The sequence below is a fragment of the Pseudorca crassidens genome, chromosome X (genome assembly GCF_039906515.1).
Source record: "Pseudorca crassidens isolate mPseCra1 chromosome X, mPseCra1.hap1, whole genome shotgun sequence".
Taxonomy (NCBI): domain Eukaryota; kingdom Metazoa; phylum Chordata; class Mammalia; order Artiodactyla; family Delphinidae; genus Pseudorca; species Pseudorca crassidens.
Window position 1 is genome coordinate 13,971,792 of NC_090317.1, and position 23,816 is coordinate 13,995,607.

Sequence of the window (23,816 nt, forward strand, 5' to 3'; positions counted from 1 at the left end):
ATATACATTTAATTGCCACCCAAATAGTTGTTTGGCCTCAAGGGAAAAGGGAATGAACCCATACTGAGGGCCGACTGCATGACCATCTGCCAGCCACTGTTCTAGGCGTATTTCAGTCTTTAATATGACTAGCAGTCCCCTCAGAACCTTGTGAAAATACAGATTCTGACTCTGTGGGTCTAGACTTGGCAGGGATGCGGGGCTGCATGTCTAACAAGCTCCCAGGCGATACCCATGCTGCTGGTCCAGGGTCCTGACTTCAAAATAGCTATCAGACTATTTTATGGGTTCAAAGAGGAGACAGGACTTGCCCAAGGTCACACTGTCGAGACCACTTTCGGTCTCAGAACTGGGATTTTTTTAAAAAAATTGATTGTTTTTTTAATCGAAGTAGAGTTGATTTACAATGCTCTGGCAATCTCTGCTGTACAGCCAAGTGACTGAGTTATTCACATATAGACACTGTGTTTTCATATTCTTTTCCATTATGGTTTATCACCGGATATTGAATGTTTCCCTGCGTTGTGCAGTAGGACCTTGTTGTTTCTCCATACTGTATATAATAGTTTACATCTGCTAATCCCAAGCAGACTTGTGGTTGCCAAGAGAGAGGGAGGTGGGGGAGGGGAGAACTGGGAGTTTGGGATTAGAAGTGGGATTTGAACCAGGACTGGTGGATTATGACGCCTTTGCCAGTACCTCGTTTTTCATTCCCTTAGGCTTTTAAACCTTCCTCCTTGAGAGAGCCATTTGTATTCCATATTTAATTAAGGGGCTTAGAACTCTGAAGTTGTAGTATCTCCTAGAGCGCTTCCTTCTTTGTTCAGGAAAACATCTTTGCAGTTAATTGTGCTTACATTTGCGGCCTTAATTTTTCTCTTGCTCCTTTGATTAGACACACTGGTTCCACCCTAGCTGCACCTTAGAACCACCTGGGGAGCTTGACTACCAAGGTCCACACCCCGCTGCAAGACCAATTAAAGGAGAATTTCTGGAGGTGGGGCCCGGGCATGGGCATGTTATAAAAGCTCCCTACGTGATCCTGATTTTGTAGCTAGGGTGGAGAGCCCCTGAATTACAGGGTTCAAGGGAGCAATTTCTGGAAAATGTAATGCAAACCTCCTTTTTTTGTGATGTCATAAAAGAAGGACTAGTGTATTTATTGAGCCAGTCACCAACAAGGTTCCCGATGAATTCTTGGTACCATTTTGTTTTGTGACCATGAGCTTGGACTGCACTGTGGTTCAAGTTGGGGCACATGTGAAGTTTGCAGTGGCTCTGGGTGACCTTGAGGGTGAGATACAGCATCACAGACTGGCTTCAGGGCCAAGACACCTGTTCTCACCAACCCAAGACGTTGACCTTGAAGGGTATTAATAAGACGAGAGCTTGCTTTGACTCACTGCAACAAAACTGGCTAGTGAGGAGATAGTCATATTGAAACACAACAAAAACACAGGGCAGGGGTGGGTTAATGCTGTGGTAGAACTATGGACAAACCACAGGGGCTGAGTGCTCAGGCTGGAACGGACCGGCTGTGGGGAGATATGAGCTGCTGTAGAGTTTTACGCAGTGAATAGCACCACTGCCCGAGGGGACGTGGCCGCTGTTGGCTGAGGTGTGCAAAGAAATGGAAATACAGTTGATCCTTGAACAGCATGGATTTGAACTGCCAGGGTCCACTTACATGTGGGATTTTTGTTCACTAATAAATACTACAGGACCACATGATCCGTGGTTGGCTGTATCCGCAGATGAGGAACCACGGGTATGGAGGAACCGTGGAGAGGGAGGGCTGACTACAAGTTATACGTGGATTTTCAGCTGCATGGAGGTTTGGCACCCCTAACCCTGCATCTTTTTCAAGGGTCAACTGTAGCAAGATAATCAGGCGCCAGAGCCCACCCTCCAAAGATGAGAGAGGAATTTTCACTGGAGAAAGCAAGGAATGGCTTAAAACAGTCATTCTTAACTCTAGCTGTGCAGTCGAATCACCCGAGGAGCTTGGAAACCCGCCAGTGCTCTGGCCTCAGGCTGGAGATTCTAGTGTAATTGATCTGGGGTGGCACCACGGGTACTTCAGTTTTTAGAGTTCCCCAGGTGACGCTAAGGCTCAACCCCAGCTGAGAACCACTGGTATGGATTATGTTTGTTCCTGGCGGAGAATGCAGACGGCAGAGGTAGCTGGAGCAGGTAAAACGAACAGCTGGGGCAATCATACTCCCAGTGTGATCCCTGACCAGCAGCGGCAGCACTTGGGAACTTGTTAGAAATGACAATACTCACACCCACCCCAGAACGCCTCCATCAGAAACTCTAGTGGAGGACTTCCCTGGTGGCACAGTGGTTAAAAATCCGCCTGCCAATGCAGGGGACACGGGTTTGATCCCTGGTCCAGGAAGATCCCATATGCCGTGGGGCAACTAAGCCCGTGTGCCACAACTACTGAGCCACAACTTCTGAAGCCCACGCGCCTCGAGCTTGTGCTCTGCAACAAGAGAAGCCACTGCAATGAGAAGCCCGCGCACCACAACAAAGAATAGCCCCTGCTCGTCGCAACTAGAGAAAGCCCGCGTGCAGCAACGAAGACCCAATGCAGCCAAAAATAAATAAAATACAATAAATTAATTAAAAACAAGCAACTCTAGTGGAGGGGGCCCAGCAGTCTGTGTCTTAACAAGCCTTGCAGTGCACTATGATGGATACTTCAGTTTCGCTTGGACTTGAGCAGGGTGCATGGGAGAGGAATGCAATGACATCCGGCTAGAAAACTTGAAAGTAATGGGCTGGTATCAGCTCTCTGAACAGTATACTGAGATGTGTTAGCAGCAGCCAGTGTTCTAAGGTGGAATGTATTTCTTGGCATTTCTTTCTCACATGCTTGAAATGGCAGTAGGGACAAAACCTATGTCATTCCTGCTGGGGCAGGGGACTTCTGAAAGCACACTCTGCTCTGCTAGAGGAAGCTGCCACTTTTCTTCTTAAGGGAGTCATTTCTGTCTTCAGTAGGGATGTGCATCCTTCCTGGTGACATGGGCCCTTTGATGATGAGAATGCCAGTCTTCAAGGAAGCTCCTTAGATAAGGCCACAGAGAGTTGCTCTGTCTCCTTGCTTCTCATCCCCATTTGAGCAGGGTCTTTGGTAGCCTGTGCCCTGTCTGTTATTCACAGCACGTGCCTGAAGTTACTCCCCTAGAGTTGAACAATGCCATTGGTGCTGCTCTGTGTCGTCACTCACTAGAGAAAGCCTTTGCACTGGGCTGAGTAAGGACCCCACTGGTGTGTAGCCGTAGTGCTTTCCATCTTGTTAGGGGCTTTCTGTTACCCGGCTCATTGGCATGCTCACTAGCGCATTTTCCTCGCTCTTTGGTCTGGACTGTGTGGGCCAAACTCCCCTGAATAGAAGAGCTGAGTCCCTGCAAGATGCTGAGCATCTCCGAAGATCACAAAGAGGCTTCCAGGATTGGTACGACTGCTTTACAGAGAGATTTATAGAACACAGGGGGCTTACCTGTCATCAAGTCTAGTGATTCTCAACTAAGATGATTTTGGCTCTCATCCCACTGGTAAAGGGGGATTTGACAGTATCTGGAGACCTCTTTGGTTGTCACAAGTTGAACAGGGATGCTACTGGCATCTACTGGGTAGAGGTCAGGGATCCTATTAAACATCCTACAGTGCACAGAACAGCCTCTCGGAACAAGGAATTATCCAGCCCCAGGTGTCAAAGTGCTAACGTTGCGCTACCCTGGCCTAGTCCACATGACTTATTTTTGAAATGAGAAAACTGAGGCTCAGAGATCTGACCTGGCATTCCAGAGGTCACCCGGGAAGTCAGCTGTGACTCAGGGTGGGGATCCTGGTACACTGCTCACCGGCTCCATCTCTGTCATGGGCAGCGTTTCCTCCATTGCAGCCACTACTATGTGCCTGCCAGGTACCGGGCAATGTGCTGGACTCTTTCCATTTTTGACCCCTTCTTCTTAGCACTCGCCTTCAAGGTAGGCAGGGCTCTCCCTAGAAGGCACTAATTTTATGCATGCAAAATTACCATGTGCAAAGCATTGTAGGCCACTAGGAAAGCAAGGATGATACCAAAAGAGACATTGTTCTGGTCTTCTGGGAGCTGACATTCAAGTTGTGGAGGAGAGACCATATATAAGAAAATAATTATCAATCTAACTTGTCAGTAAAAACCTAGGATTATGACCAGAAAGCTGTCTCAAGGCATGACAGGATAAATTTCTTAAAATGTCATATGGGGCTTCCCTGGTGGTGCAGTGGTTGGGAGTCCGCCTGCCAGTGCAGGGGACACGGGTTCGGGCCCTGGCCCGGGAGGATCCCACATGCTGTGGAGTGACTGGGCCCATGGGCCACAACTGCTGAGCCTGAGCTCTAGAGCCTGCATGCCACAACTACTGAGCCCACGTGATGCAACTACTGAAGCCCATGCGCCTGGAGCCCGTGCTCCGCAACGGGAGAGGCCACTGCAATGAGAAGCCCACGAGCCACAATGAAGAGTAGCCCCCGCTCGCCACAACTACAGAGAGCCGGCGTGCAGCAACGAAGGCTCAACGCAGCCAAAAATAAATAAATAAATAAAATTAATTTAAAAAATTGTCATATGGACATGAAGAGTCAGAGTGAGCTTTGTGGGAAGGCTGGGTGAAGAAGGGCATCCTTCATTTGATTCATAAGAATTCTTTGAGTGTGTTTATGATGGACCCCACATATAGAATGGCGAATGAGACAACGAATGTTGCTGCCTCAGAGAGCTTGTATTCTTGTGGGAAGAGTCAGATGAGAGATACATACATACCTACATACATACATAAAATAATTACAGATTGTGATGAGTGCAAACCTACCTAACATGGCTAAAAAGACATCTCAGAAGAGGTGGCATTTGAGTAGAGCCTGAAGGACATAAAAGGGGCATCAGAGTGAACAGCAAGTACACGGTCTTTAGGCAGGAAAAAGCCTAGCATATTCTAGATACTAATGTAAAGCTAGTGTGTGGAAGAAGATAGGCATGTGATGGAATTGAGGAGGTGGGTGGCCACCGTGGTAGGGAGTTTGCATTGTATTCTACCATGAAAAGAGCAAAACAGCCTGAACAAACAGAATTGGAGGAAGGCTGGATAGTGCTTGGGGGTTGCATGGAGATGGGGGAGATCGCAAAGGCGAAGGTAACTGAAATTTCTAGAAATATTTTACAGTTATTTCTGTCTTAGCCAAATCAAATGATCATTAGTATTGATCAATTCAGTTCAGTAATTATTTATTTAAGTTACTCATTTACATTTAAACCTGCCATCTTGATAGTATCCAGTGTGGCAGTAAAGCTTGAACAATAGATACACATAAGTAGATAGAGTGTAAGTTGGGAGGCAAAATGGAGGTCTTAACTCATCCTGTGGTTGATGTACCTTTCAGCTTGACAGGTGCTCAGTGACAGGGAAAAGTAATCGCTCTAATTACTCTTGTTTTCGTCTCACTTTCTTTCTCATTATGTGAGGACATTTGATAATCTGTACATTTTGCCATATTTTCTGTTTCATAGATATTTTCAAGTATTTGCCTGTTGAAGTCACTAATATATGTCTAATAACTTTGGTAGTCCCATGGCTGTGTTCATTTCTGTTGCCCTGGTGATCTCAGATTTGCTTTGATTTAAAATCACGTCATTAATTATGTTGAGTCATCTTTCTGAAGAGTTCATTTAAAAAGAGAAAACAACAGGGCTTCCCTGGTGGTGCAGTGGTTGAGAGTCCGCCTGCCGATGCAGGGGACACGGGTTCGTGCCCCAGTCCAGGAAGATCCCACATGCTGCGGAGCGCCTGGGCCCGTGAGCCATGGCCGCTGAGCCTGTGCGTCCGTAGCCTGTGCTCCGCAACGGGAGAGGCCACAACAGTGAGAGGCCCGCATACCGCAAAAAAAAAAAAAAAAAAGACAGAAAACTTCGTTGGAGACAGAGATAACCTTTGAGGCTAAGAAACACCGGTGATCCCCATCCCTGTTAAATATATCAATGTTTGTACAAAGCAGTCTTACCTTAGACTTTTTGGTAAACACACTGGAATCCTGGCTTCTAGGCTGTGCTTTTCCAATAGCTGTGTGGCTTGTCAAGTCACTTCCCCTTCTTGAGCTTTATTTACCTTATGTTTTAAGACAAAGGGGTTGCATTAAGTTATCGCTAAAGGAATTGTGTTTGGAATGTTGTGGAAGATTGTAGTGTTCGTGATACTACTAAATATTTGGGTAGGTATTTTATGTAACCTATGATATATATATATATATATATATATATATTATTATTATTATTTTTTTGCAGTATGCGGGCCTCTCACTGTTGTGGCCTCTCCCGTTGCGGAGCACAGGCTCCGGACGTGCAGGCTCAGCGGCCATGGCTCACGGGCCTAGCCACTTTGCAGCATGTGGGATCTTCCCGGACCGGGTCACGAACCCATGTCCCCTGCATCGGCAGGCGGATTCTCAACCACTGTGCCACCAGGGAAGCCCCACCTATGTTATATTTATTGATAAAAGTTATAGAGTAAAACAGGAAGTGGATAATTTTTTGGGGGGGCTGCACACGGGCTTTCTCTAGTTGCAGCGAGCAGGGGCTACTCTTCGTTGAGGTGCGCGGGCTTCTTATTGCGGTGCCTTCTCTTGTTGCAGAGCACAGGCCCTAGGCGCATGGGCTTCAGTAGTTGCAGCATGCGGGCTCAGTAGTTGCGGCGCAGGCTCTAGGGCACGTGGGCTTCAGTAGTTGTGGCTCGCAGGCTCAGTAGTTGTGGCTCGCAGGCTCAGTAGTTGTGGCATACGGGCTTAGTTGCACCGCAGCATTTGGGATCTTCCCAGACCAGGGATCCAACCCGTGTCCCCTGCACTGGCAGGTGGATTCTTAACCACTGCACCACCAGGGAAGTTCCGGAAGTGGATTTTCTAAACATAGAAAGGGTAAATGATTGTTAACTTCTTTAACTAAAAAAATACATTTAAGAAGTATATTACTTGGAATTATCTTTAATTTTATCAAAGATTGTTTTGCTACAGATTGATGCTTTCTTTATATCCGGTTTGAAATGGGAACACTATTTCTGTGATCATGAGTACCTCAGACCAGGTCATCAGGTTTAGACATAAACTCTCTTCCCTTACCATGAATGACCCCCAACCCCTGACCATGACCTTGATCTAGGTGATTGCTGAGAAGCCTGGGGGAGAGTGGGGGTGGTTTAATGCCAATCCAGTACTGATGCTGGGAAACCAATCCTGGATGCAGGCTTGCCCACCTAATGGTTAGTCAATAAACACCTTTTATAATGGGAACTAGGTCTTTCATAAATTGTGCTCTTAACTGTCATGCTACCAGTAAAGTCACTTATTTTTGCCACCCTCATCTCTGCGTATGCCACCTGTCAGTGTCTGCGTGTCTGTGGGTGTGTGAATTTGCATGTGTGCACTTGTCTCCTCCAAATCTCAGCCACTCTTGTGGGACTTTGGAATTCTGAGTAGGTGATCAGGGCCAAGGGCACTGGCTGAGTGGGTGTCATTTCCCAGCAGAGGCCTACTCCTTGACTGCTGTTGTCATGGGGCTCGCGGGGTTTCTCAAAGCATGGGCCCCACGGTCCAGAAATCAACCATGAGGGCTAAGCCACTCTTACCATCTTATCTGTCTTGAAGAGTCAAGTTGAACCTCTGAAACTGGAAGAGGTTTGGTGTAAATCTATCATCTACCTAATCACTGGAGTCTTTCATGCACCTTCAAGATTAGATAAATATTATTTAGAAGAACAGCAGGAGTCATTGAGTAAATGTCGACAAATGGTTCCAATGAACAAAGGCGAGAGTGGTTTTCAGAGGCTAGAAGTGATGTGCAAGAAGAAATGCACTAGAAGGGGGAAAACAGCAGAAGTCATAGTACTAAGCCAGGGAAAGGCAAATCCCATTCTTTCTTCCTGTTTTGATGAGCTGACTTCTTTACAAGTGTCCCTCTTTTCTAGAGCTAGTGGCCCTTGGAAGCATTGTCTCCTCATTCTTTTTGTAAGGAAGTAGAATTAAGGTACCCACCTGCCTTGATGCTGGGGTCTTGTGGGAAGTCCCCTGTCATTCCCGCTGCTGTCAACTGCACATGCATCCACTGTCCTACTTGAAGGAGCCCTAAGAATAAATGCATTTAACATAATAGTTTTAATCTTTCATCCAAAATAAATTTACATTCAGAGATTTTATACACCTGTGTGAGGTGTTGCGTGGATGATGCCACTTCTGTTTACAAAGTCCAAAATATTTTTAGCTCTCGTGTCAACATGACACCCAGGTGTACTGATAGATTGAATATTCTTTTTTTTCTTTCTGTTTTGCCTGAATTGACTGATGTTTGGGGCATTGAGTGGAGACGGCCTGGACCCAAAGCTAAGCCATTAACTCCCAGGTGTTCACGATTTCCAAGGAAATGTTCTGTGCCTGTGGTCATTACTCAGATGGCACCTTAAATGCTCGCATCTTGGCACCTTTTGCACTTGCTAAATTCAGCTTGAAGAAAGAACAGGAGAGAGAGAATTTTGTGGAAAGCAATTATCTTGCACTTTTGTGACTTTCATGCTTTCCCATCATGATGAATTTGGGGGCTGGTTCTTGTATCAGTCACTGGGTTGCTTTCACTAGAATTTTGTTGTATGTTACGGATAACCAGTTGTATCTAATTAAACAATAATGATGTCAGTGCAAGGCATTTTCTGGGAATTAATGACCAGCGGGGAAAAGCTGATGGCTGGAGAGTCAGCCAAAGGCTATTACCTTCAGCCTGTCATTAATCTCCAGAAATGCCCATTTGTGACGTCATTTTTGGTATTGAAAAATGAAAATGGAAGACAATTTACTGGTGTTTATCATGTACTTCTGAATAGCAAGTTCTCTATATATTATCCAAAAGTTGTTCTTTTTTTTTAATCCTCCAATTGTCCTTTAATCTTAAAATTTGTTTCTTATATACAGTGCATGAAAATGGGATTTCTCAGCTTCTGTATAATCATGGGCGGGGTTTTGCTTTTTTTTTTTGAGTTCCAAGTTTGGGAGGTTTCCCTAAATTTTTTTTTTTTTTTTGCGGTACACGGGCCTCTCACTGTTGTGGCCTCCCCCGTTGCGGAGCACAGGCTCCGGACGCGCAGGCTTAGCGACCATGGCTCACGGGCCCAGCCGCTCCGCGGCACGTGGGATCTTCCCGGACCAGGGCACGAACCCGTGTCCCCTGCATCGGCAGGCGGACTCTCAACCACTGCGCCACTAGGGAAGCCCCCTAAAATATTTTGTATGGTAAAATCAGAATTTATCTTTACCTATGATGCTGGAATTTGATAAGTGTCTATATTGTCGTAACTAACTGCTCATGGCAGGTAATGGTTGCAAATGGTTTGAATAGCAGCTGTTGCTACCGAAGATGTGCATTCAACGACCAGATTCTAAGAAGTTATAGGCACATTCCTAGTAGATGAAGGGAACTCTGCCAGGAAAAGCAGTGGGGGTTTGTCTATATAGTATTTTTGATTAGTGCTGCTGGGAGCTAGAGGAAAATAGAAAGAGAAGTAACTAAAATATTCATCACCTTCTTGCATAATTTAATGACTTATAAAGGAAGACAACAATTCCACATACAAGCAATCTATCAAGAACTTGTTCTAAACTCATAATACGAATTTCAAAGTTATGTTGGTTTTAATACCTTTTTTACTCCTACATGAAAGAAAGTTCTTAATGTCCGTTAGGATCCCAGCCAGTGAGCTGGGAATGTTTTGCCAAACATGGAAGCTTGAGATCCCATCTAATTTCAGCCATAAGCTGTTGGTATTTTACAAACACTGCAGCATTATTCTCCCCATAGGAAGTGTGCCGCTGGTGTCAGTCTTTCTCAATGCATGTTAAGTGTATGCATTTGGGGGAGTAGAATGAGTCAGCTCGCTGTGAATCATAGCTTTAGGGGCACTGACTCACTCCCAGTAAAATGGGATGGCCTCATTGGGAAGGGCATGAAAGAGAAAAAAATCCATGCTGGGGTCAGTTCTCTGTTTCTGCAGATGCAGATCAAATTTGCACCCACTTTGGTGGGTAGTTACCAGGCTAAAGAATGTTGCAGCAGACCCAGTAAAAGCAGACACCTTGTTTTTGCAGGGAGAAAACACTAGAAATTCAGTCTTGCTTAGGAAAATGCACAAAGGGCCTAGCAAGCTGAGAGGGGCTTGGTGTATATCTGAGGCCAGAATTAGTGAACCAGGCCCTGCTGTTCCGCAATTCAAGGTAGGTCTTTGAGCCAATGTTGATTATTAGGCTCTCAACTGGAATTTGTTCTCTGCATTAGGGGGTTTCGAATATGTGAAGAATGTTTGTGACAGCCCCAGTTCTCTTTGGGGAAAAAATGAATTCTTTTGTCAGACTCAGTACATAGTGCATGGAAGCCGGGCCCTCTCCAGGAGCAGACTGAGGAAGAAAACCTAAAGTAATACCCTGAGAAGTTGGTGGACATTTGCCATTTTCACCTGTAAATATTTATATTAGATTTCAAGCTGAAACATGTGAGCTCTCCATGGTGTTTCTTTAGATACAATATGGTTATTGGTATTAATATGTTTTATTGTTCATCCGGGACAGTTTAACACTGTTAAATTTTCATTATACAAGCAATCGAGGTGTGTATAGCTGAGTAAACTATTCCCAGGGCTTTCGTATTATAAAACTAAGCCCTTAAAAAGAAAACCCCCAAGCTATGCAATGCTTTTCTTTGAAACTTTTCTTGGGAATGTTGTTTCTGTAGTCTTCCTGGGAGTAGAGTTGATGTAAGACTTTCGCTGCTTTCCTGAAGCTCTAACTTGAGTTCATTTTGTTATGTGGTGACCACAGTTCTGGATGACGCCCCCCCTGGCACACAGGAATACATTATGTTACGGCAAGATTCCATCCAATCTGCGGAATTAAAGAAAAAAGAGTCCCCCTTTCGTGCTAAGTGTCACGAAATCTTCTGCTGCCCGCTGAAGCAAGTCCATCACAAAGAACACACAGAGCCCGAAGGTTTGTGCACGACGGACGTGTGTCTTGCTTGTTTCCTCTCATTCTTCTTTCTTTCTCTTTCTTTCTGACTGTGCATTGCCCTCTGCTGTGCTGTGTGTTGTTCGGCCCCTGACATCGTTCCGAGGCCCCGTGGCTCGCCAGTGAGTGTGTTATGCAGTCTCAGATGGGACACTGTATAATACAGTCAGATCTGGCCGGGCGCGCAGCATCTTCCTGCTTCTCACAGCTGACACGTGTTCAGCTGGTGTCATGACACTGCCCCGTTTTGGCTGCTAAAGTTGCTTGCTCCCGTAGCCAATATCTGGCCGAGTCTGGTCCCATCACATCGCCTTCCTGAAGCAGCAGTCGGCTGAGGAATGGCCCTTCCAAAATGAAATAATGAGAAGATTGTTCCAAATTTTCTCACTCTTCTCCACTCCATAAAGCCTTATGCCTTGTGTTCGAAGAATGCTCATGATCTACTCAGTTGGCTGAAGCAGGCCCAGACTTCCCCTGTCATGCACGCCCGGTGGGCTTTGCCATAGTGAAATGCATGCCTCAAGGAAACGATGAGTAGTTTGTTTTTCTTTGCAGCTCAAGTACAGGTTTGGAAAACTCTACTTGCTGTTACTTAAACTGAGGTCAATAAGGTATTCATCGCAATCCGTGCTACAAATCTATCTGTGAAGTGCCTCGTCTTTAGAAAGAGTATTCATTCATTTTTCCACCTGTTTTGCATATATCAAACAGGGACATTTTTCACATTACCAAGTGTGGTCAACTTTTTGCCATCTGTGTACGTTTTGATTTCCAAAATGACATTTGAGAAGTATACTTATGGTAAAACAGCTCATGTTCTCCCACACCCCTCCCCCCCAACCCAAGATCAAATACTATCCATGCAATCTACCAGTGAATGATGTTGGGGGTGACAATATTCACTAGTCCTTTGGCATTCGGTGTACACGTTCGCATAAATGGTTCTGGTACAATTTCTAGAAGTGCCTTTGTTCCGATTTCAAGTTGCCCTTTTTTGCAACATTATGAGATCTTCAGTACAGCTGTCTTTCTGCTGTGTGGTTCTGTTCAAAGTTTGGTGTTTGAGGAAATTAATCCAAATTGAGTCTAGTCTATAGTTTTGGAAGCAAATTTTTACATCTCAAAGCCTCCCCTTTTTCCTCCCTTCCAAACAGAGCTTTAAATGTTCTTTGGCAGAAAATGAGAAGTGTACACTTTTCTATGCTTAATTCTATTTCAGCAATAGAATAGAGCATTTGCCTTTACTTTCCACTCATACTCCCGTATGCAAGCTATCCACTTTGCACATGAGTGCTGATGTCATCTGGAGATATAAATGGTGGCCCTTTACAGTGAGTAAGACAAATTTTTGGTGGTTTCATAGAGAAGATACTAACTTGATTTTATGCTTCACTGAAACAAAAAAATTAAGCCAGTGACAATGACTTTATATAATGCATTGCAATATTTTCTTTCTTTTCTATAAAATGATATCTGTATGTGATATATATCTATATCTCTCTCTATATATATATATATTTGCAAGCACAAAAACAGTGTCTGTATGAGAGAAATATACTATTTATTATGTAATTATATTCTTATGGATGTGTGTATCTGTATTACAGATACTATACTATTTTTGTACTTGCACATCGTCCTGAAAAACAAAAGTTGGTTAAATTCAGTCAAGCAATTGGTTAGAAACTTACTTCAAATTGTTTTAACAATTCTCAGATTAAAAAAAAAAAACATTTGAATAACTAATTTTAATGGGTGTGTTCTTATTACATATAGTTTTTTTTTTACATCTTTATTGGAGTATAATTGCTTTACAATGGTGTGTTAGTTTCTGCTTTATAACAAAGTGAATCAGTTATACATATACATATGTTCCCGTATCTCTTCCCTCTTGCGTCTCCCTCCCTCCCACCCTCCCTATCCCACCTATTAGTTTTCAAAATATCTGGAGTGTATCGTGAATAATGTTATGAATGTTTTTAGATATGAAAAATTCTTTAGAGAATGGGTTGCAGTGAAGCTCTCTTGTACAAGGTTTGGATACTTTTTAAGCTGGCTGTCCTTGTGTTAAATGTGGCTTCCAGCCTTTCACTTTTGTATACTTTGATGGTGGTCATTGTCTGCTTTCAGACTGAAGGTTTCCCTTAGTCTTGCTCTCCTGGAATAGTGAAAGCTAATACTTCCCTCTTGATTTGTATGAATTATTTATAAATAGTATTAGATGCATTAGAGGTTTTCTGGGATGATATTTTGACACTATTTACAATTTTACTGTACCCCCTTTAAACAAGGAGCCAGAAGCTAATGGTGAACCCAGACCTTAAAATGAATACACTTGATCTCTGTACAAATTAACAGGATCCCGAAGACCTTAGATGGGGGCGAAAGGAAGCATGCTGTGGAAGAGACCTCGGATAAATAAGGAAACTATGCTAAGAAATTAACATGCTTACTTCATGTAGGATACAGAAGGCCAGAAACTCATCATTGCCAGGAGGTGAAGTAACTGTGGGTTTAAAAGGGTTCAGTGGCTGTTCTGGCGACCTGGAAGATTTTTGCAAGACTGGTTTTTAAATTCTGTAAGGTACAGTCTTCAGTTCTCTCTTTCAGTTGTTGTAACATTTTATTATGATTAGTAGAAATAAGAGATCGCTTTACTACAAATGGATAGACTCTCAATTCTAAACTATATCCATACCTTGAAACATTTTATTCTCACGTGAAGCATTTTGAAGAGAGAGTTCCTCTCATGGTCTTTCTGCCAAAGCATGAAATTGACCTTGACTGTGGCTGCCCACCAATTCCACTGCAGGTGAAGGCAATGGACAGGGTGGCTAAGCCATCCATGGTTTGATCTGTGCAATGCCAAGCTGCCAGTGTGACCTCTTCTAATGCGATTGTGTGTGTGCGGCACTCATTTGAAAAATGAAACACTCATTGAAATTTGGGGGTGAAATGTAAGTTAGAGTTGGATAAGTCTTACAAATGATTAAATTAGATCAAAGAGGTTTATGTGTATTATGATACAGCTGGGATTAATTTTCTTCTTCCTTACTGAATTGATAAAATCTACCAACTGTTTTTGCATTATTATAAAGTCTTCGTGTTACTTTTGGTTGGTGATGTTTTTATAAGGGCCAGGTTATTTCTATAATTTATGATGATCTGAGATTTGGTACAGATAACTTATTTACAATTGTTCACAATCATCTATCTTTGAAAAGACATTTTTGTATTGTGTCCAGGGCCCTCAGAATTCATGTAAAATAGTACATGGAAGGCCTGATATACCTCCCTGGCTTTTCAGGATATACTAAGGACAGATTACACTTTGCCAAAAACAGCTCTCTATTTCTGAGCAGCCAATTCCAAAATAAGTTCTTTAGTTTGTTCCAGATACTTGTGATTTTCGGTGATGTGATTATTTCCATAAAAACCACTTACGATGGAATCTTATGTGAGTACTGGAATTTGGGTGAAGAAGCACATACAAATATCTGAGAGTCTAATTTGGCCCAGTACCAGCAACGCTCTTTGTTATAAGAAAGCCACATGGAGAGTGGAGATCGTTACCAAAATCTTTTTCTTCCTGTTCCAGGAGGCTCTTGGCAAGAGAAAGTATAATCATCAAAGCTTTATTCTTTTGTTCATTTTTTTCCTTTCATTGTCACGTGTGCCAAAATGAAATCACTGATTTAGAGTAACTTCTGAAAGCCAATCTATTATCAGTATAGTTTGTTGCTTCCGAAATGCCAGTCATTGGGCTTTTACTGATGTTTGAAGGTTGTTCAGAAGAATTACACCAAGATATACATGCTTACAAGTAGATAATGTTGAAAATCTACAGAGAAAAAGAAATCATGGATTCCCAGCATTTGCTTGTAGGATTGAAAATCCTGATCACAATAGTAAATTTGAAGGAGTTCATGCAATATAGGAAAGTATTACAAAGCTCAGGGTTTTGTCACCATCTTTTAATCAAGTATCTGGCCTCCTTCCTACAGTCCTGTTTTCATGTGATTTAAAAAAAAATGTTATATATATATTCTATCTCCCCCCTCAGGACATCCATAACCTTTTTATTCAGAGAGGCATCCAACCACAGTGACTTTGGTTGGAGGAGAAGAGAATCTGTGCTCCAGCCCGGTGATGAAATATGCCAGCTTTCACCAACCAAAAGAGAGCAAAATTATGTGCCAAATGTTAAGGGCGCATATTTGTAACAAGCACAATGTCTGTTACTCTGATACTGCCTTGGTTTCTTTATCCCAGAAAGAGAATATGTCACCATGAATCTCAGTCTTGCCTAAATGGTAGGAGAGAAAGACGGTAGGAGAGCATTTAGGAACATGCCGAGGGAAATGTTTTTATTTTCATCCTCACCTTTTCTTTAACTTTGTTGTCTCCTGTTTTGTGTCTTCCTCATTTTCATACTAATTTGCCGTTTGAGAAAAATGGGTGTAATGCTGTTTGAATTAATAGTTCAATAAAACGAAGCCACCTCTGATGCTTGATATCTGAAAATGTCTTGACTTGCAGGAAGGGTATAACTGCTTCCATATCTGTCCCCTTGAAGATGAGAATTGAGGGGATATTCCTATTTGATTAGAAGAACATGGGGCCATATGTTTGGGTGGCTCTGTAGAGATAAAAGACCTTATTCTGAATCTTTTAATTTCAAAATAACTATGACTTAGGGTCACCCTGCCTTTGTTTTATGACATGAAGGATGACAAAACAACAGCAGAGAGGTTTCTTTGCTCATTGAAGCCATTGGCAGCTTAACTGCAGAGTCACAAGAAGGAGTAAAATATTGGTCCATATGGAAATCGAATTAAAAAGCCAGAAATCTGAAGGCCTTGGTGATTAGCAATGAATAAACACTGTCCTCTCCCCATAAAGTGATCAAATGTATTTCTCTTGGTTACTTGTCAGCTACTTCTTAGAAGACAACTTGTTATCTCCTAACAACGTTAGGGAACTAGTAATGGCACTGAAACACAGTCTCTCTTCTCTCCTATTTCCCTACGTTATGGCCGCAAATACAACATTAAGTTGTATTTGGGGGATAGTTTCTACTCTCTGGAAAACTCATAATTCGATCAAGGAAGTATACACACAACAGCCACTAATTCAGTTTCAGGTCAGGATGCGCTTTTATTATTCTCTTATTAGACACACGCATCTCAGCTCAGTCTCCAGGCTGGCTTTTCTGGTAGGAACTAACAACCTTTTATTCTTTGATGATTCACTTTTTAAAGCAACAGGCCTCCCTTCCCCCTTGAGCCTTGGTGTTCCCGTCCTGACAGTGGTGATGTTTCCTGAGAAGTAGTCTCTCCTTTACAACTCTCTTGACTGAGGTTTCCCTCGGTTATCTGCCTCCATTTCAAGTATTTATGTTTAAATGAACAGTGCCCTGGGAAAGTTCCCGGAAAGGTCTTACTGGATGAACGATGGTGGTGATTCTGATTTTAAAACAAAGTCAAAATCTAAGTGCTGATCCTTGAAAACAATCTGGAAGTTATCTATCCATATAGCGCTGCCCCCTTCAAAGCTGCTACATCAGGGATCGCATTGCCAACATGCTTCCGGGGCTCTGATGTCTCAGCAACACCTACTGGTTTTTTCCTTTTCACAGCCAGTTAATAAACCACTTAAGAAAATCTGCCTTTCTGACCCAGCACGGTATGACCCAGGTAGACTGTGGTCCACATCCGAAAAGGCATAGCCTGGATGACTTTGAGCTGTTTCCCCAGTCAAGCCCAACCCTAAGGCCTGGAGGTCTGCCTCTGTGAAGGAGATGCACCAGATGTGCTGCTGCTTCAGCTCTAATTTTCACTCCTTTGTTTTAAATGATAACTTGTTTGCCTGGTTGAAGAGAATGCAGAATTAACTCTACTCGCTTGCACGTGTTCTTCAATAATTATTGGATCACTATTTTCCAAATTATGTTTCATGAAACGCTGATCATATATGTCTTTGTGAAAAGAGAGATCACATACACGTTTCCTGAATTCCACACCATTCTTAGAGAGTATTAAAGGTTTTAAGGAGTCTTACAGGTTAGGAATTTGTCTCTCTTTGGGCAATTCAGTGGTAAACAACATACTCCAGCTATCAGAACCTTTTTATTTGTAATACGTAGTAACATCCCACAAATACGCTTTGGGAAGTGCCATGCTGGCCCCACTGAGCAGCGTGTTCCCATCAAAGCTGGGCTCTGACAAGTAACACACTTGAAGATGAATGCCGTTCCCTTGTTCTCTGACCCCCGCCTGCTATCTTTAGGGAAGTCCTACTCCAAATGTGGTCTGTGGTTCAGGGCTGGGTCTGAAATTGTTTGTTACCAGTCCGTGATGAGATGAGGAGCTTGTGCCAGAATGCAAATCAGTGCACTGTTTCTTTCCTCAAGAAAGTATTGCTGTCTTTCTGCATGTAAATCAATGAGGTTAGAACACTCCCTCACACCCTAAACAAAAATAAACTCAAAATGGCTTGAAGACTTAACTATAAGACATGACACCATAAAAAATTCCTAGAAGAGAACATAGGCAAAACATTCTCTGACATAAATCATAGCAATGTTTTCTTAGGTCAGTCTCCCAAGGCAATAGGAATAAAGGCAAAAATAAACAAATGGGACCTAATCAAACTTACAAGCTTTTGCACAGCAAAGGAAACCATAAGAAAAACAAAAAGACAACCTGCAGACTGGGACAAAATATTTACAAATGATGTGGCCTACAAGGGCTTAATTTCCAAAATATACAAACAGCTCATACGATTCAATAACAAAAACAAACCACCCAGTCAAAAAATGGGCAGAAGACCTAAATAGACATTTCTCCAAAGACATACAGATGGCCAACAGGTACATGAAAAGACACTCAACATTGCTGATTATCAGAGAAATGCAAATCGAAACCACAATGAGGTATCACCTCACACCAGTCAGAATGGCCATCATTAAAAAGTCTGCGAATAATAAATGCTGGAGAGGGTGTGGAAAAGGGAACCCTCCTACATTGTTGGCGGGAATGTAAATTGATGAAGTCACTATGGACAACAGTACGGAGGTTCCTTAAAAAACTAAAAATAGAGCTACCATATGATTCAGCAATCCCATTCCTGGGATTACATCCAGAAAAGACAAAAACTCTAATTTCAAAAGATACACGCATACCAATGTTCATAGCAGCACCATTTACAGTAGGCAAGACATGGAAGCAACTTAAATGTCCATTGACAGATGAATGGATGAAGAAGATGTGGTATATATATATATATACAATGAAATACTACTCAGCCATAAAAAGAATGAAATAATGCCATTTGTAGCAGCATGGATGGACCTAGAGATTATCATACTAAGCGAAGTAAGTCAGAACGAGAAAGACAAATATCATATGATATCACTTATATGTGGAATCTAAAATATGCTACAAATGAACTTATTTACAAAATAGAAACAGACTCACAGACATAGAAAACAAATTTATGGTTACCAAAGGAAAAAAGGGGTGAGTGAGGAATAAGGAGTTTGGAATTAGCAGATATACACCACTATATATAAAATAGGTAAACAACAAGGACCTACTGCATAGCACAGGGAACTCTATTCAATATCCCGTAATAGGGTTTCCCTGATGGCGCAGTGGTTAAGAATCCACCTGCCAATGCAGGGGACACAGGTTCGAGCCCTGGTCCGGGAAGATCCCACATGCTGTGGAGCAACTAAGCCCATGTGCCACAACTACTGAGCCTGTGCTCTAGAGCCCGTGAGCCACAACTACTGAACCTGTGAGCCACAACTACTGAGCCTGCACTCTAGAGCCCGTGCTCCACAACAAGAGAAGCCACCGCAGTGAGAAGCCCGTGCACTGCAAAGAAGAGTAGCCCCTGCTCTCTGCAACTAGAGAAAGCCCTCACACAGCAACGAAGACCCAATGCAGCCAAAAATAAATAAAATAAATAAAATTTTAAAAATATCCTGTAATAAAGCATAACGGAAAAGAATATGAAATGGAATATGTGTATGTGTGTCTGTGTATCTCACTTTCCTGTACACCAGAAACTAACACAACATTGTAAATCAACTATACTTCAACTAAAAAAAAGAAAGTATTGCTGTCTTGCTGTGAAAAATAGTGTCAGCTGAACTAAATAAAAAATGTGCTTAGTTACAAGTTCACGTATCAGCACTAAGTCTTTGGACCCAACATTCAGCAAACTTGCTTAGATTACTTCAATGATTCTCAACCTCGGCTCCACACTTGAATTATCTGAGGACCTTTTAAATAGTAGTGATGTCTGAGCCCAACATCAGACCAAAATCAAGCAATAACCAATAACTTGTCCAAATGAAAACCCTGCAAAATCTCTTGTGGCTGAGTCTTGACATGGGTATTTTAAAAAAAAAAAAAAAAAAAAAAGCTCCCCAGGTGATTCTAATGTACTAACAGGGCTGGAATCGCTGCCTTAGAACAAAATTACCTTGGCATAAGGTTCGTTGTATGATGTCAGCTGTCCATTTACAATTCTTATCATGCTGGTTGCATGAGCCTCTTCAGGAGGTGCCCTGTGATTAGAGGTCACTGCTGGACAGGCAGCACTTATATGACCTTTAGAACTTGTGTCCATGTAAGGTATCCATCCTTCCCAACACACACACACATTCTCTCTCTCTCTCTCTCTCTCTCTCTCTCTCTCTCTCTCTCTCTCTCTCACCTTTTTGAAGTTCCCTTGCCTCATTGCCTCTCTGTGCTTTTAGAAATATAATCTGGCTTTTCCATAGGAGCGTGGCAATCTGCCACCTTGTGATCAGCCTTCTTTCTTGCAAGCAGTGGTTGAAACCTTGCTCTGCTCTCTGTGATTCTCGGGAGCACTGTGATCATACTTAAAGAAGAAGATGGGGGAGGAGGGGAAGGAGGAGAGCGTCTCCACATGCCAGAGGAGGACTTCTACGTGCTTCTTGACTTCATTGCTGCTGCTCTAGGGTGAGATTGCAGAAGTTGCCGCCAGCTGCCCCTGATCTGGGTATCTGTCCCCGAGGCTGTCGTCACTGGGGCATTTGCCCTCTTATCATCCAGACATCACCAGCTCCCACAGTGTAATGTGTGAAAACTGACTTTGCCATGATTGGGAGACTTTCAGTGTTATCTGTGTTTCTAAATCATTCCTAGCATTCTAAATTACATTGATTCAGGTATTTATTTGTTATACGCTACAGCATTTGTCAGCGTGCTTGAGAATATGCCGCTTGAATAATGCCCGTGGGAAAATGTGGAACAAGAGATATTACATCCTGCATTTTATCAAACACTTACCCTTGTCTTGCTTCACAGCCATTATCCACACTCACTCCGACACATCAAAATCACATGTTCACTTCCACCCATGTGCTAGCCTATTTCTACTTAGGAGCCCCAGCTATTTTAAGATATATATTTTCAGAACAGCTCCAGGTCAACCTTCAAGCATGTCCAGCTTTGGAAGCAACCAGTATACATTGTCTGGAATATCGGATCTCCGAGGAGGAAGGAAAAGGGAGCACAGTTCCACTGGGCCACTTCTACATGCAGTGAGAGCGCTGTGCAAAGCCCCTTAGAGGCAAGATCACAAAACCCCCGTAAGGTAGGGGCTGCTACCAACCTTTCACAGATGAGTAAACTAAGATATGGGAAGGTTAAGTCACTTCCCCAGCGAATGACAGGACTTGATTGAAACGTGGTTTTTCTGGCCTCCTTTCCCCCTCCATGGCTTCTCCATATGCTCAGTTTTGCCCCTCTTGCCCTGTACGTGCATTTGTTGTCTAAAAGCAATTTTATTGCTGAAACATCTTAGTTTTAAAGGGAAAAATGCTGTCTGCACGCCATTCTCAGCTTTGCTGTGATAATACGTTGTCACAAGCAGAAGGGACTCAGGAAGTACCTGCTAATTCTGCAGGCCTAGAGTTAGGTGGAGTGTAGCACTCACAAGAAGGAAGTGAAATGACCCTCACCCTCAAGGAGGTGATGACCTTGTCAAGGACACACAGAGAAAGCGTAGAATGATTATGAAAAGCTAAATTCCATTTGAGTGCAATAGAACGTTCCCTAGATAAATAACATAACTGGTCACTTGCCTCATCTTTCTTTAAGCCAGAGGATGCTCTTCACCTATAATAGCAGAAATGAGGAAAGATCATTTCTCATTATTAAAAAGCTGATTCTGTTGGTTAAATTTTTTTTCACCACCATGGGGCTTCCCTGATGGTGCAGTGGTTGAGAATCTGCCTGCCAATGCAGGGGACACGGGTTCAAGCCCTGGTCTGGGAAGGTCCCACATGCCGCGGAGCAGCTGGGCCCGTGAGCCACAACTACTGAGCCTGCGCTCCGCAACAAGAGAGGCCGCGACAGTGAGAGGCCCGCGCACTGCAATGAAGAGTAGCCCCTGCTCGCCGCAACTAGAGAAAGCCTGCGTACAGAAACGAAGACCCAACACAGCCAAAAAATAAATAAATAAATAAAATTAAAAGTGTTTCTTATTAAAAAAAAAATTACCACCATGAATAGGAATGTTATTAAGACCTGCTCTCAGCATTTCCCCTTTTCTGTTTGATTAGTTTTTACCTAGAGGTTTAGATATTAGCCATGAGTTCTCATTACTTGTTGGAACCTTACTCTCTAGTCTATGGTAAATAGTAATGAAAACAATAACGGACAATTATCCAGAATTTACTATGTGCCAAGTGCTCTACCTAATATTATCTTAAGTCTTACAAGAATCCTTAGAAGTAAGTAGGTGACTTTTTTTTCCTCTCCATTTTATGCAAGAGGAAATGGAGACTAAGAGAAGTGAAATAACTTGTCCAAGATCACCTGACTGGGACATGGTAGAGCCAATACTCCAATGCAGCTAAGACATGGAGGGACCACGGGCCTGCTGTCAGAAAAACGATGGATTAAAAAGGTGGCTTGTTCTTCAGGGAAAAGAGAAACGGCGAGGTTGAGCTTCAACATGTGTACAGGGCAAATTCTTATCAAATATGGCTCTGTCGAAATGCTGTACAATCTGCAGTGTCAGAATTGGGATTTACTCACCGTGCTGGTGTGCAGTATTCAGCTGCGGGCCAGTTCTTAATCACCTCAGGCCAGCTGACCTTCTGCCTTAAAACCTTGGCTCACAAAATACCTGCTGACCTAAACCCCTGAATGACAAAACCTTCATTACATAATGAGAACTGACTTAAAGGCACATGAAGAGAAAGTCTTACCCAACTGGGTTGGATCGCTCTCAAGAGATTGTTCTATGTGACTTTCACAAGGAATGAGATTGCAGGAAGTGGTCCACTTCCCTCCAGAAGCATGAAGAAGGAGGTCTCGGGAATTTGTGTGGTCTGTTCTGTGTAGGAAGTTCCATACTGTGCTTTGGTTAGGTGCTTAGCTATCAAATTTTTAAAGCATCTTTTCTGTGCCAGGCACTTCAGATTTATTATTGCTATTCTTCCCAACCCATGAGGTAGGTGTCATCAATCTTGCAGGACATGGTGGGGATACTGGTGTGTAGCGATGGGAAATAACTTCTTCAGAGTCATATAGCTAATACGTGTCTTAATTGGTATCTGTAGCCTAGTCTTTTTATCTCCCAAGCCTGATATCCTCTACTGCACTGTGTTGCCTTAGCTCATCCTATACCCTGACCCCTGACTCCCTCTTTCAGGTGTAAAAGACCTGAGAAAAAGCTCAGCACCATACTTTTCTTGTTTTGCTTTGCTTTTGTTTTTTCTCCAAATTGATGTATAGTTGATTTATAATATTTGTTAGTTTCAGGTGTACAGCAAAATGATTCAGTTATATATTTTTTTTAATTAATTAATTTTTGGCTGCGTTGGGTTTTTGTTGCTGTGCGTGGGCTTTCTCTAGTTGCGGCAAGCGGGGGCTGCTCTTCGTTGCGGTGTGCGGGCTTCTCGTTGTGGTGGCTTCTCTTGTTGTGGAGCACAGCCTCTAGGCGCTCGGGCTTCAGTAGTTGTGACACACAGGCTCAGTAGTTGTGGCGCATGGGCTTAGTGGCTCTATGGCATGTGGGATCTTCCCAGACCAGGGCTCAAACCCATGTCCCCTGCATTGGCAGGCGGATTCCAAACCACTGTGCCACCAGTGGTTTGGAACTGGGAAGTCCCAGTTATTTATTTTTTTCAGATTGTTTTTCATTATGGTTTATGTCAGGACATTGAATACAGTTCCCTGTGCTATACAGTAGGTCCATGTTGTTTATGTGTTTTATATATAGTTATGTGTATCTGTTAATCCCAGACTCCTAATTTATCCCTCCCTCCCTTCCCCTTTGGTAGCCATAAGTGTGTTTTCTATGTCTGTGAGTCTGTTTCTGTTTCATAGATAAGTTCATTTGTGTCATACTTTAGGTTCCACATATAAGTAATATCATATGGTATTTGTCTTTCTCTGTCTGGCTTACTTCACTTAGTATGATTTTCTCCAGGTCCATCCATGTTGAAGAGCTCAGCAGTATCTTGTCCACTGCTGGTAAGAGTTGCTGTTAGAGAAGGACTACAGAAATCTCTCTCACCTCTCAGCAGAGTGCACGTACCCAGTGCATCCATTGGGAGACTTCGCTTGTGGGTTTCCCCACATCCTGGTTGAAACGTTGGTATCAGCAGTAGGCAAGGGGTTGAACAAACGGTCATCCCTGAGATTTGTCACATGCTCTTCTCCTTTGTTCCCTATATGAAC

General features: G+C 43.0%; 1 protein-coding gene across 4 annotated transcripts in view; it reads left to right on the top strand.

Annotated features, from left to right (window-relative positions):
• The window catches only part of FGF13 (fibroblast growth factor 13), a 520,908-nt gene that overhangs the window by 309,117 nt on the left and 187,975 nt on the right, over positions 1 to 23,816 (top strand). For 3 of the 4 annotated variants that reach the window (XM_067722448.1, XM_067722447.1, XM_067722449.1), the window contains exon 3: positions 10,900 to 11,067. The exons of the other annotated variant lie outside the window; for it this stretch is intronic. In XM_067722448.1, coding sequence (XP_067578549.1) covers positions 10,900 to 11,067 — 168 coding nt within the window. The remainder of the gene's footprint in view (positions 1 to 10,899; positions 11,068 to 23,816) is intronic. 4 annotated transcript variants of the gene reach the window in all.